Consider the following 15197-nt stretch of genomic DNA (forward strand, 5'->3'; position numbering starts at 1 on the left):
ATCATACTGTGATCCTACCAAGGCTAATTAAAATATAGTTTAAAGGGGAAAAAAACAATGAAAATACCCCAACAACATTGTGAAACATTTATTTTTGTTTTGCAGTATTAAGCCATGATTAAAACCACTGTAGAAAAATACAAAGTACACTGGATAAGAGGTAAGTTAGCTGTTTCAGTATTTGCTTTTATAATTCAGTTAAGACAATGGGCACCTAAGATAGCATCATTAACTCAAAGATGCAGCTGAAGGGTTAGATATGATACCCTGTCCATTCTACTAGCCTCCAAAAGCATTCAAGGGATCATCAAATATGTCTGACACCTTCTTTTCAGATTTTTAGTTCAGGCACTGCCTGTGAGGATCGACTTTTCGGTTTGGTTTTCTTAGCCTGGACACCAGAGGAGCGTAAGTCATCTTTAAAAAGAAAAAGAGAAAGAAAGAAAGAAAAAGAGATGTGAATAGGCAAGAAAATGAGTGCTTTTAAGGTGCATCTACACAAATCACAAAAGACTCAAGTCTGGTAACAGTATGGGACCAAAAAACACTATGACAGAGTCAAGCCTCCTAGATTTTGGTCCTGGCTCTGCAACTAACTATTTGACTCACATACCAGTCATAGGTTCTTTCTAAGCACAATTTTCTCAGCTACAAAGGTATATATGTACATATGCAAGAGAGGGAAAGGGAAAAGAAAACGATCTCCAATCCACTCCAACTTTATGATATGTAACATTGTACTTCATTCAACCTTTTCCCATTGGATTTTAAGAGCAATAAAAGTAAGCAACGGGAAATTCAAAATAGGAGTTGCCCTCTTTTAGAATAAATGCATCAATCTGCGGCATATCTATGTAAGTGCTAAGAATGTAAGTCTTGATGACTCCATTCCTGCTCAGTTTTCCACTGACACCAGTGTTTTATTAAAACAGGCATGCATTACTTTTTTTATAATAAAACAAAAGAAGTTTCTTCTGCACCCCAGGTGACGGGAAGCACATGGAGACAAAGCACAAGGCTCATGTAGGGAACAGTCCCAGTGTGGCCCTGCAATACCAGCTTTCTCCCAGTTAACCCCCAGATCAACCCCTGGGGGAGGAAGGGGAAAAGTAATAAATGGGTATTTGGCCTCAACTCAAGCTCTATCTACCGACACAGAACATACCAGAAGCTGTACATTTAGGTTTATGGGACATTTGGATTGGCCCTCAGTAAAGTAGTTACACCATGGAAAGAAAATGAGTATGTTTACACACAGAGATTGTTGGTGAAATGCAATGTATGAGTTATAACCTGCTTTCCTATATAGTCCTGCTCTCCTGCACCGCCCCTCCATTCTCTAAACCACTGATGCTCACTCTCCTGTTAGGACTCTGACTCAATCAAATACCTCACACCCGAGACAGCCACCTCAATATACTTTAGCCTGTGGGGTAGTTTCTGGTCTCCTTTCATAATCAGAGTGTTCCAGGTAATTGGCAGTGGGTGTACTAAGATATAAACTAAATTATACTTAAAAATCAGATTCTGCCCCTTCAAATTCCTTCATGTCCATCATACCCAAAAGTTGTTTCACCAAAATGACTAATCCATTCACTTGTCCATCCTTAGCCTAACTCAGGGTTAGATAGCATGCCAAAGGAAACCCACTGGGGTGCACTGTCCAGGCAAGGGCCAAGACAAAGGTAGCAGGAGAAATAATCAAGTCACTGAATGAATGACTTTCTATGTCATATGAAGACAACCAAACTTACCCATATCATCAGCAAATACAGACTTGGCTTCACTTTCTTTTCGGACATTTCTTTTGGTTTTACAGTTAAGTCAGCAAAGATGTCAATATTATCATCAAACAAGTTAGACTCAAATGTTCTTTCCTTCTCTCTTGTTTTCTGTGAGGGTTTAATTGCTTCTGTAGCAAATATATCATCCTTGTTAAGCTAAAAAATGAAACAATTTTAAATTAAAAAAAAACTTGATTTAACTGCCCCCTCAGCCTGGAATGCACTATTCCAGGATCTCTGCCAGCCCTGGTCCTTCTCAGGCCTGTCTCAGCTCAAACGCCAGCTCTGCGGAGCGGCCTTCTCTACCACTCCACATGCAGGAGCTCCTCCCATCCCTATTGGTCATTCTTGTCCCAAGGCCTTGGATTGTTTTCTTTATGACACTTAACTTTGTCTGAAAACTTCTTATTTATCTGTGGCCCTGCCTGTAGCCCCCGCTCCTCCCTAAGAACTCTGAGGAGCACAGTGCCGGTTCTCGTTCTCCCTGTGCCCGTTTCTGGATGCTCAGTGAACCCCCGCCAGAGAGTACCTGACCACTGAAGGCCTTACCGCTGCACTAAATCGTCAGCCCCAGCCAGGGCCTGTTTTCCCACAAACCTGAGGTTCAACTCTCAAGCTGTACCAATAGTGGTTGATATATGTCAGAGTGGCATGCCAAGGAAGCTGCACTGACATTCTGGTAAAAATGACAAAAACCAAGACCTGTACCAGTGGTTATGGCTAACCAGGAACTACCCCCTACATGAAACAAAATACTACTTCTAGGTAAGTTTCAGAGTTATTAATAAGAAAACCTTATTGTAGTTACAAACCAAATAGTGATCAGACAGCAATGAAACAAGCTTAATGCAATCTTAATTATGCAAATGTAATGTACATTAATGTCATCAAATAAGCCAATCAGGTATTTTTCCCTTAACATAGAACCAAGCACAAAACATATTTTTATGTCTTATTACCTCAAAAATATCTTGTGATTTTGAGATGACATCCTGCTGATGGTTGGATTTTGACTCATTTTTCTTACCCTTCTGGTCTATAAAGAGATCATCCTCATCTTCCAGGAGAGGGAAGGGATTTGTTTTCTTTGCTGGTTTTGGTGTAACAGACTGAAAGAGATCATCATCACTGCCTGCCTCACCTAGAGCAGGAAACACGGAGCTCTTTTCTTTACTTCCCCCTGGAGGTGTACCTAGGCTCTCTGCTGCCTTCACCAAGACTGTTTTTCTCCCAGTGGACTGAGAACCAGGGCCCTTGGAAAAAATGTCCTCCAAATCAAAAATGTCATTCTCAAGAGGCTGACCAAAAGATTTCGCAAAGGAGTTTCCATACATTCCAAGCACGGGAACACCTGCCCAAGGTGGAGTAGCAGTTGCCACAGCTTCCTCAGAGTCTTTTCCACCACGTGTTCTGGGCTGTGGCTGACAGCCATCTGGTGAAATGGTGCCATCTGCCAATTGTGCAACATATCTCCTGGGGACACTCACGTCCTCAGCCTCACTGGACTCCAGGGCAGCCAACTGCCGAGCTGTGCGGGTCTGTGGTCTGCGCTTTCCTCTGACTTTGACCCTGCTCTGCAGTGGCAAAAATCAAATGTTGATATGATGATTAAAAAAAAAGTTTTCAAGACACTGGGAGCCAAGATGGCGGCGTGAGTAGGACAGTGGGAATCTCCTCCCAAAAACATATATTTTTGAAAATACAACAAATACAACTATCCCTAAAAGAGAGACCAGAAGACACAGGACAACAGCCAGACTACATCCACACCTGCGAGAACCCAGCGCCTGGTGAAAGGGGTAAGACACAAGCTGCAGCCCGGCGGGACCCGAGGTCCCTCACCCCAGCTCCCGGCGGGAGGAGAGGAGTCAGACCAGGGAGGGAGAGGGAGCCCAGGACTGCAAAACACCCAGCCCCAGCCATCCGCACCAGAGCGCAGACACACAGTGCATGCGTGGGGTCCTGGAAACCAGGGAAGCAGGACAGTAAGACCTGTGAGGGGGTCCCGCAGCCGGCGACCCTGGGACAAAGTAAAGCGGGTGCTTTTTGAAAGTCTTAAAGGGACAGGGACCCCACAACTGGACAGAAGCATCCCGGGTCACAGTCCAGCAGCTGGAAATTCCAGGGATCTCTGGGCGCACTAACCCCCTGGACAACAGCTGTGAGACCCCTCACAGAGGTAAACAGCCAAACAGCCCCCCTGATCATTACCCCTCTGGGGCCCTGCCATAGCAGAGCAGCGGCCTGAGGCTGGCCACGCCCACAGCAAGGGAGCGTCCTCCATACCAGGCCAGAAGAGAACGGCATGATATACTTAATGCAATGAAACAGAAGGGCCTCGAACCAAGAATACTGCATCCAGCACGATTATCATTTAAATATGAAGGAGGGATTAAACAAGTCCCAGACAAGCAAAAGTTGAGGGAATTTGCCTCCCACAAACCACCCCTACAGGTCATCTTACAGGGACTGCTCTAGATGGGAGCACTCCTAAAAAGAGCACAGAACAAAACACCCAACATAAGAAGAATGGAGGAGGAGGAATAAGAAGGGAGAGAAATAAAGAATCATCAGACCGTGTTTATAATAGCTCAATAAGCGAGTTAAGTTAGACAGTAAGATAGTAAAGAAGCTAACCGTGAACCTTTGGTAACCACAAACTTAAAGCCTGCAATGGCAATAAGTACATACGTTTCAATAATCACCCTAAATGTAAATAGACTGAATGCACCAATCAAAAGACAGAGAGTAATAGAATGGACAAAAAAGCAAGACCCATCCATGTGCTGCTAACAAGAGACTCACCTCAAACCCAAAGACCTGCACAGACTTAAAGTCAAGGGATGGAAAAAGATATATCGTACAAACAACAGAGAGAAAAAAGCAAGTGTAGCAATACTAGTATCAGACAAAATAGACTTCAAAATGAAGAAAGTAACAAAAGATAAAGATGGACATTATATAATGATAAAGGGCTCAGTCCAACAAGAGGATATAACCATTATAAATATATATGCACCCAAAACAGGAGCACCAAGATATGTGAAAAAAATACTAACAGAATTAAAGGAGGAAATAGAATGTAATGCATTCATTTTGGGAGACTTTAACACACTGCTCACTGCAAAGGACAGATCCACCAGAGAGAAAATAAATAAGGACATAGAGGCACTGAACAACACACTACAACAGATGGACCTAATAGTCATCTATAGAACTCTACATCCAAAAGCAACAGGATAGACATTCTTCTCAAGGGCACATGGAATATTCTCCAGAATAGACCACATACTAGGCCACCAAAAGAGCCTCAGTAAATTCCATAACATTGAAATCCTACCAATCAACTTTTCAGACCACAAAGGCATAAAATTAGAAATAAATTGTACAAAGAAAGCACAAAGGCTCACAAACACATGGAGGCTTAACAACATACTCCTAAATAATCGATGGATCAATGACCAAATTAAAATGGAGATACAGCAAAATATGCAAATAAATGACAACAACAACACAAAGCCCCAACTACTGTGGGATACAGCAAAAGCAGTCTTAAGAGGAAAGTATATAGTAATCCAGGCATATTTTAAGAAGGACGAACAAACCAAAATGAATAGTCTAAAGACACAATTATCAAAATTGGAGTAAGAAGAACAAATGACGCCTAAAGTCAGCAGAAGGAGGGACATAATAAAGATTAGAAAGAAAACTACAGACCATTATCCCTGATGAACGTAGATGCAAAAATACTCAACAAAATATTAGCAAACTGAATTCAAAAATACATCAAAAGGATCATACACCATGACCAACTGGGATTCATCTCAGGGATGCAAGGATGATACAACACTGGAAAATCCATTAAGATCATGCACCACATCAACAAAAAGAAGGACAAAAACCACATGATCATCTCCATAGATGCTGAAAAAGCATTCGACAAAATTCAACATACATTCATGATAAAAACTGTCAACAAAATGGGCATAGAGGGCAAGTACCTCAACATAATAAAGGCCATATATGATAAACCCACAGCCAACATTATACTAAACAGCGAGAAGCTGAAAACCTTTCCTCTGCGATTGGGAACAAGACAGGGATGCCCACTCTCCCCACTGTTATTCAACATAGTACTGGAGGTCCTAGCCATGGCAATTAGACAGAACAAAGAAATACAAGGAATCCAGATTGGTAAAGAAGCAGTCAAACTGTCACTATCTGCAGATGACATGATATTGTACATAAAAAACCCTAAAGACTCCACTCCGAAATTACTATAGCTAATATCGAAATTCAGCAAAGTTGCAGGATACAAAAGTAACACACAGAAATCTGTGGTTTTCCTATACACTAACAATAAACTAATAGAAAGAGAAATCAGGAAGACAATTCCATTCACAATAGCATCAAAAAGAATAAAATACATAGGAATAAACCTAACCAAGGAAGTGAAAGACCTATACCCTGAAAACCATAAGACACTCTTAAGAGAAATTAAAGAGGTCACTAACAAATGGAAACTCGTCCCATGCTAGTGGCTAGGAAGAATTAATATCATCAAAATGGCCATCCTGCCCAAAGAAATATACAGATTCGATGCACTCCCTATCAAATTACCAACAGCATTCTTCAATGAACTGGAACAAATAGTTCAAAAATTCATATGGAAACACCAAAGACCCCAAATAGCTAAAGCAATATTGAGAAGGAAGAATAAAGTGGGGGGGCGGATATCACTCCCCAACTTCAAGCTCTACTACAAAGCCACAGTAATCAAGACAATTTGGTACTGGCATAAGAACAGAGCCACAGACCAATGGAACTGAATAGACTCCAAACATTAACTGAAACATATATAGCCAACTAATATTCGATAAAGGGGCCATGGACATACAATGGGGACAGTTAAGTGTGAGCAGAGCTGTCCGTGAGGAGGAGCGTTCCTGAAGCAGCAGCCAGGCTGGTGGCAGCAGCAGGCAGGGAAATGTGTGTGCAGGGAATGGTGCCTGATATGACTGTAGTTTAGCCTCGCCGTATGGGGCGACTGGTGGGAAAGTTGGATGCTTTGGTTAGCATGGATTATAAAAGGCTTTAATATCAAACTGAGGAGCTCAAACTCAAATGGGCAGTGAGAGACCATCAGAGAGGGACATGATCTGCTCTGTGTTTAGAAGCCTTTCAAGTGGCAGTGCAGGAGAGCCTGGAGGTAGTGGGACTTCAGTGTGGCTACTGATCAGGATGTAAATCAAACAAATGGGAAAGTAGACAGAGAGTTAGGGAGGTGGAAGGAGGACAGAAAAGATGAAGGAAAGATCAGATGCCTCCTTCATATGGGGAGTTAGGGTCAGCCTAATGTGTGTAACAGATGGACTAGGAAGAAACATACAAGTTGTTCTGGTTAAAAAAAAGGGAAGCAAGCAAGCAGAGGCGGTTGCATCACCTTGTTTGCACTGTGTAGAGTGTCTGCCTGAGCTGGAAGATCAAAACTCACACCGGCCTCCCCACTTCCAGAAAGAGTGGGCATACTTCCCAGACTGTGGGTCCTCCCAGGTTCAGATAAAGGGAAAGCCAATTCAGGCAAAACAGGCCTTGTTCCAGAGATCTGGGGAGTCACTGCAGGCAGCAAGGCTGCTGGATTAATTGCTAAATCTGCCTAAAGAAGAAAATTGACACTTATTCTGTATGTTTTCTTAAACACAGCAGCCTGTTCTTATTATTATGACACACAGTGAGAGACTCATTGTACATAACGTATATTATGAGAGGAGAAAGAGACATGCAGGATAGTCTCCTGATCTAGTCTTAGAATTACAACAGAAGGCTACCTGTACCCACCACTGGGACCAAAAAAAGGACATTATAGACAGCACACAAGCAGCAACAACTAGAGGGTGGGGAAGAGATAAGAAAATGCCTAGCAGCAGCTGACAAAAGTAAAAACCCCAAAAAGTTTATAGATGCCACAAGGCAGGCAATGAAGATTCCAGACATGGTATAATTACTTGTATTTTCCAGATCTGAGGGGATGGCTCTTTGGTTTTAAATGGAACGGGATCTGGTGAGTCCTGTGTGAAATTACAGTCAGTTAAAAACCCACTGGGGATAGAAAATGTTCCTTGGATTAAATTTATGCCTGTAAATAAATGTGTGAATGAGGAAAGCTGTCACTTTCTGTAGTTCTCTAATGGGAAAGGCATTCAGATGTCTCCTGGGGCCTCACAACATTTCACTGACATCACTTCACTTATGTATGCCTCCTTATCCACTGGGCAAGTAGAAGGCTGTCAGACTGCACACAGAATAAGGGAGATGGAGACCATGAATAGGATTCCTAAAACTATTAGGGTATCAGAGCACCAAAACCTGACCAGTTGGGGAAATTATCATGCTGGGAATCTCACATGGCAAATATTACAGAGCACACAGAAATTCACACACAGCCTAATGCACTGGTTCTAGAAGCCAAAGCAGCTGAGACTTGGGACAAATCACTGGGGATGTGCTTGTCCTAGAGCCTTGCTGTCAGAGCTCAGGACACTGAGGCCTCAGTGAGACATCCAGGGGCAGCAGCCAGCTGGACCCAGTACTCACTCTCCAGTTCTGAGCTGCCTTCAGGAAGCACTCCACAGAGAAGACTGCTGAGGACGGACGCCTATCAGCAATGATCTCAGGAGCAGTAACAGAGGGGGAACCAAGAAACGGGATGTAACTGATATTTAATTCTAAGTAAACCAAAGAAAGAGCCAGGGGTTCTGGTGGGAAGAAGGTTCTTCACCATACCTCAACTTTATCTTGGAATTGAATGGAAGGACTTCAAAAAATTATTAGTAAGCACAGATTCATAGGACTGGGGTGTGGAATGAGGAGGGGATAGATGAGCAGGGTTGAAAAATACAGTCAAGGAAAAGAGGTCATCCTAGTCGCTGTTTCCCCCTTAATTAAGAGAACTCTGAATACCCTTGGGCCTGCACGATGGAGTTATTCTATACTGGGATGCAAACAAGAGCCAGAAGTCCTTAAAGAGATCGGTTCTAACCTGAGGTGTTTCCAGTTTCCATTCGCTTTTTTCTTTGATACCTTGAGTGGACTCCATATGCTCTGGTTCCTCAAAGAGGAAATAGAGTGGTCTTTTTTCACTACCTTCTTTTCAGGTATCTTTAAAGAAAAAGAATACCAAAAGTCTATCAAGTATCTTAGAAATTTTAAAAGAAAGTCATATTGCAAAAAAAGGCTCTGGTTTCTGCGTTTTAAAAGTCACTTCTCAAATGAAGGTTTTGAACCAACACAGAGGCGGCTTTTCAGAAATATTCTAAAGACTGACTTTCTTAGGAGCCCTCTCTATGATAAAAAGAAAACAGAACTTATAAAATCTACTGGGCAGGGGGAAAAGGTCACATAGGCAAGCTAACACTCAGATTTAAGGTTCTGCACCTGAAAGGCATGAATAGTTAGTCACCATATTTTATGCACTGGTCTTTCAGTAAGCAACTTAAAAACCAAACAAACTTAAAATACACTAAGAGAATCTGGGTTAGTTAATGCTTTACTATTAGGGAACTTAAGATGGGGACAATACGAACAATACGTTATCTGCCTTTCATTTACTGGTAATCACCACAATTCCGTGTATTTTCCTTAACCGTGTAACTGGACATTAATTTCCTTTCCCAGAAATCTTTCCACTCCTCCACCAGTATTGAGAACAAAAGGCTGGTATCAAAGGCTTCAACTTGGCAGAGCTGAACATATCATCATCTTCATCATCCCCAAACAGGCTCCCAACACTTGGCTCTAACAACTAGAATAGAGTATAAACTCAAATTCAACATCCAAACCAAAACAATTTACAAAGAACAAGGTGAGCAGCTGAGATAATTTCTAATACAATAGCAAAGTCACGATATGGAGAGCCATTCGTAACTGACCCTGGTTTTTTTGGTGCTGGAGAAAATGTCAACATCTGGGTCATTGTCCTAGAGCTTGTGACTGAAAAGGAGTTCTTCATCCTGAAAGACACCCGTGCTCTTGGGCCAGGCATCAGAATCAGAGCCCTGGGAGAAAGAGGAATCTAAGGATTTACCTTATAAGGATCACACACACATGTAAAGATGAAACAACAAAAATGCAGCTTTGTTTATAATGGCTAAAGGTTGGACACAGCCTAAGTCCTAACCAGAAAGGAGTGACACAGTAATATGATGCAATATTACAGAACTATCAAAAATAAGGGAGAATGTATTTATAAGTACAGGTAACATAAACATACTCTGGAAAGATCATTGTTCAACTTTGTGTAGCATCTCAATGTTTTATATTAAAAACAATAAATTAGTTCCACAATAAGAAACATTTTAGGGGTAAATATACACAAACTTAAACAAGTTCTCTCCATTTCATTCCCAAAGGGAGGAAAAGACTTAATACCAGAAAATACATGGTGGTCAAGCATGTATCCTTCTAACCTGTCAGCATCGAAGTCCAAAGAACTGCACAGGTATGACTAGCCAACCTTCCCCTATGCCCATCCACCTCTTATCCCACTACCTTCAGATTCCAAACAAGTTCTTTTTGTTTCTAGGACAGCTGACATTTGAAAATTACTGTTCACATTACTTGGTTGGATACTATAATGCCCCAGACTTTACATTCTAAAATTCTCCCCTATTTATTCTTTACTATCACACCCACAGAGTACAACAAAACTCAATTTAGACAAAACGTGTCACATTAAAAATTAATAATTATTGTTTATTATACATAAAAACCAGTGTAACATAGCAACTACATTTGTGAGTGTCACAACTATGAACATCAATACAAAATCACACACAGTAAGAGACTGGAAGAAAATATACCAAATAATTCATATTCACTCAGTGTAGTCCTCATTTATAAACAGGGTTATACTATTTATGTAATAAAAAATTCTTTAAATGTTTTCTTACAGAAATCAACATGGACTATATCATCAGTTTGAAAAACACTGGAAGAGGGAGGCAAGATGGCGGCATGAGTAGAGCAGCGGAAATCTCCTCCCAAAACCACATATATTTTTGAAAATACAATAAATACAACTATTCCTAAAAGAGAGAACAGAAGACACAGGACAACATCCAGACTACATCCACACCTGTGAGAACCCAGCGCCTTGTGAAGGGGGTAAGATACAAGCCGCGGCATGGCGGGACCCGAGCGTCCTACACCCCAGCTACTGGTGGGAGGAGAGGAGTCAGAGAGGGAAGGGACAGGGAGCCCAAGACTGCTAAATAGCCAGCCCTAGCCATCCGCACCAGAGCACAGATACACTGCGTGCGTGGGGTGCTGGAAACTATGGAAACAGGACAGAAAGACCTGTGAGCGGGTACCCGCAGCCAGAGCCAAAGGTACAAAGAAAAGCGAGAGCTTTTTGAAAGTCTTAAAGGGACAGGGACACCACAGCTGGACGGAAGGGTCCAGAGACACCACAGCGGGATGGAAGCATCCAGGGACACTTAGCTCAGAAGCTTGGAATCCCAGGGAACTCTGGGCACTCTAACCCCCTTGGCAGCAGGGCAGCTGGGAGGTACCTAATGGAGATAAACAGCCTCCGGGCCGTTTCCCCTGTGACGAAGCTCCGCGATATCAGAGCTGCACCCTGAGGCAGGCCATGCGCACAGCAACTGCAGAGCTAAACTCCACAGCGGCCGGGCAAGAATCAGAAAAGCCGCCTGCACGCAGCTGCCCAGCACAAGCTGCTAGAGGTCACTGTTCTCCAAGGAGAAGAAGGCCACAAACCAACAAGAAGGAACATTCTCCCAGCTGTCACATGTGCCAGCTCCGCAAACTATATCTATCGCCATGAAAACGCAGAAAAATTGATATGGACCAAAATCACAACCCCTGAGGAGATAGGCCTAACCAGTTTTCCTGAAACAGAATTCAAAATAAAAATCATAAACATGCTAACGGAGCTGCAGAGAAACATACAAGGGCGAAGGGATGACGTCCGGAGGGAGACTACAGAAGTGAAACAATCTCTGGAAGCATTTCTAAGCAGAAAGGATAAGATGCAAGAGGCCATTGATGGAATAGAAATCAGAAAACAGGAACGCATAGAAGCTGACGCAGAGAAAGATAAAAGGATCTCCAGGAATGAAACAATATTAAGAGAACTGTGTGACCAATACAAAAGGAACAATATCCGCATTAGAGGGGTACCAGAAAAAGAAGAGAGAGAAAAAGGGATAGAAAGTGTCTTTGAAGAAATAATTGCAAGAACTTCCCCAAACTGGGGGAAGAAATAGTTGCTCAGACTACGGAGGCACAAAGAAATCCCAACAGAAGGGACCCAAAGAGGATAACACCAAGACACATAACAATTAAAATGGAAAAGATCAAGAACAAGGACAGAGTATTAAAGGCAGCCAGAGAGAGAAAAAAGGTCACCTACAAAGGAAAACCCATCAGGCTATCATCAGACTTCTCAAGAGAAACCTTACAGGCCAGAAGAGAATGGCATGATATATTTAATGCAATGAAACATAAGGGCCTTGGACCAAGGATACGGTATCCAGCACGATTATCATTTCAATATGAAGGAGGGATTAAACAATTCCCAGACAAGCAAAAGTTGACGGAATTTGCCTCCCACAAACCACCTCTACAGGATATTTTAGACGGACTGCCCAAGATGGGAGTACTCCTAAAATGAGCACAGAACAAAACACCCAACATAAGAAGAATGGAGGATGAGGAATAAGAAGGGAAAGAAATAAAGAATCATCAGACTGTGATTATAATAGCTCAATAAGCAAGTTATGTTAGACAGTAAGGTAGTAAACAAGCTAACCTTGAACCTTTCATAACCACGAATCTAAGGCTGCAATGGCAATGAGTACATATCTTTCAATAATCACCCTAAATGTAAATGGACTGAATGCACCAATCAAAAGACACAGACTACTAGAATGCATAAAAAAGCAAGACCCATCTATATGCTGCTTACAAGAGACTCACCTCAAACCCAAAGGCATGCACAGATTAAAAGTCAACGGATGGAAAGAGATATTTCATGCAAACAACAGGGAGAAAAAAGCAGGTCTTGCAATACTAGTAACAGACAAAACAGACTTCCAAACAAAGAAAGTAACAAGAGATAAAGAAGGACACTACATAATGATAAAGGGCTCAGTACAAGAGGATATAACAATTAGAAACATATATGCACCCAATACAGGAGCACCAATATATGTGAAACAAATACTAACAGAATTAAAGGAGGAAATAGAATGTAATGCATTCATTTTGGGAGACTTTAACACACCGCTCACTCCAAAGAACAGATCCACCAGAGACAAAATAAATAAGGACATAGAGGCACTGAGTAACACACTATAACAGATGGACTTAATAGTCATCTGTAGAACTCTACATCCAAAAGCAACAGGATACACATTCTTCTCAAGTGCACATGGAATATTCTCCAGAATAGACCACATACTAGGCCACAAAAAGAGCCTCAGTAAATTAAAAAAGATTGAAATCCTACCAACCAACTTTTCAAACCACAAAGGCATAAAAGTAGAAACAAACTGTACAAAGAAAGCAAAAAGGCTCACAAACACATGGAGGCTTAACAACATGCTCCTAAATAATTGATGGATCAATAACCAAATCAAAATGGAGATCCAGCAATATATGGAAACAAATGACAACAACAACACAAAGCTCCAACTTCTGTGGGACACAGCGAAAGCAGTCTTAAGAGGAAAGTATATAGCAATCCAGGTATATTTAAAAAAGGAAGAACAATCCGAAATCAATAGTCTTATGTCACAATTATCAAAATTGGAAAAAGAACAAATGAGGTCTAAGGTCAGCAGAAGGAGGGACATAATAAGATCAGAGAAGAAATAAATAAAATTGATAAAAATAAAACAACAGAAAAAAATCAATGAAACCAAGATCTGGTTCTTCAAGAAAATAAACAAAATAGATAAGCTTCTAGCCAGACTTATTAAGAGAAAAAGAGAGTCAACACACATCAACAGAATCAGAAACAAGAAAGGAAAAATCATGACGGACCCCACAGAAATACAAAGAATTATTAGAGACTAGTATGAAAACCTATATGCTGACAAGCTGGAAAACCTAGGAGAAATGGACAACTTTCTAGAAAACTACAACCTTCCAAGACTGACCAAGGAGGAAATAGAAAATCTAAACTGACCAATTACCAGGAACAAAACTGAAGCGGTAATCAGAAAACTATCCAAGAACAAAAAACCCGGGCCAGATGGATTTACCTTGGAATTTTATCAGACATACAGAGAAGACATAATACGCATTCTCCTTAAAGTTTTCCAAAAAACTAGAAGAGAGGGGAAGACTCCCAAACTCATTCCGTGAAGCCAACATTACCCTAATACCAGAACCAGGCAAAGACCCCACAAAAAAAGAAAACTACAGACCATTATCCCTGATGAACGTAGATGCAAAAATACTCAACAAAATATTAGCAAACGGAATTCAAAAATACATCAAGAGGATCATACACCATAACCAAGTGGGATTCATCCCAGGGATGCAAGGACGGTACAACATTTGAAAATCCATCAACATCATCCACCGTATCAACAGAAAGAGGGACAAAAACCACATGAGCATCTCCACAGATGCTGAAAAAGCATTCAACAAAATTCAACATCCATTCATGATAAAAACTCTCAACAAAATGGGCATAGAGGGCAAGTACCTCAACATAATAAAGGCCATATATGATAAACCCAGCTAACACCATACTGAACAGCGAGAGGCTGAAATCTTTTCCAATGAGGTCGGGAACAAGACAGGGATGCCCACACTCCCCACTATTATTCAACATAGTACTGGAGGTCCTACCCATGGCAATTAGACAAAAAAAAGAAATACAAGGAATACAGATTGGTAAAGAAGAAGTCAAACTGTCACCATTTGCAGATGACATGATGTACATAAAAAACCCAAAAGACTCCACTCCAAAACTACTAGAACTAATATAAGAATTCAGCAAAGTTGCAGGGTACAAAATTAACACACAGAAATCTGTGGCTTTCCTATACACTAACAATGAACTAACAGACAGAGAAATCAGGAAGACAATTCCATTCACAATAGCATCAAAAAGAATAAAATACATAGGAATAAACCTAACCAAGGAAGTGAAAGACCTATACCCTGAAAACTACAAGACCCTCTTAAGAGAAATTAAAGAGGACACTGACAAATGGAAACTCATCCCATGCTCCTGGGTAGGAAGAATGAATATCGTCAAAATGGCCATACTGCCCAAAGCAATACACAGATTCGATGCAATCCCTCTCAAATTACCAACAGCATTCTTCAATGAACTGGGAACCAATAGTTCTAAAATTCATATGGAAACACCAAAGA

The 15197-nt window shown here is 41.3% G+C and overlaps 1 protein-coding gene and 1 long non-coding RNA gene across 2 annotated transcripts in view; both read right to left on the reverse strand.

Moving 5' to 3' along the window:
- Positions 1-73: 73 nt before the first annotated feature.
- The window catches only part of LOC140850425 (WASH complex subunit 2-like), a 68403-nt gene continuing 53279 nt past the window's right edge, over positions 74-15197 (reverse strand). Inside the window, 8 exon segments of the mRNA XM_073241152.1 lie at positions 74-333; positions 335-417; positions 1755-1787; positions 1790-1940; positions 2744-3358; positions 7228-7440; positions 9499-9585; positions 9713-9838. Coding sequence (XP_073097253.1) covers positions 280-333; positions 335-417; positions 1755-1787; positions 1790-1940; positions 2744-3358; positions 7228-7440; positions 9499-9585; positions 9713-9838 — 1362 coding nt within the window. The 3' untranslated portion in view covers positions 74-279.
- Positions 7789-9422, reverse strand: LOC140850426 (uncharacterized). Its single transcript, XR_012133264.1, has 3 exons — positions 9403-9422; positions 8824-8942; positions 7789-7852 (listed from the first exon to the last, which is right to left on the reverse strand). It is a non-coding gene; the product is annotated as an uncharacterized lncRNA (long non-coding RNA).

The sequence above is a fragment of the Manis javanica genome, chromosome 7 (genome assembly GCF_040802235.1).
Source record: "Manis javanica isolate MJ-LG chromosome 7, MJ_LKY, whole genome shotgun sequence".
NCBI classification, from domain to species: Eukaryota; Metazoa; Chordata; class Mammalia; order Pholidota; family Manidae; genus Manis; species Manis javanica.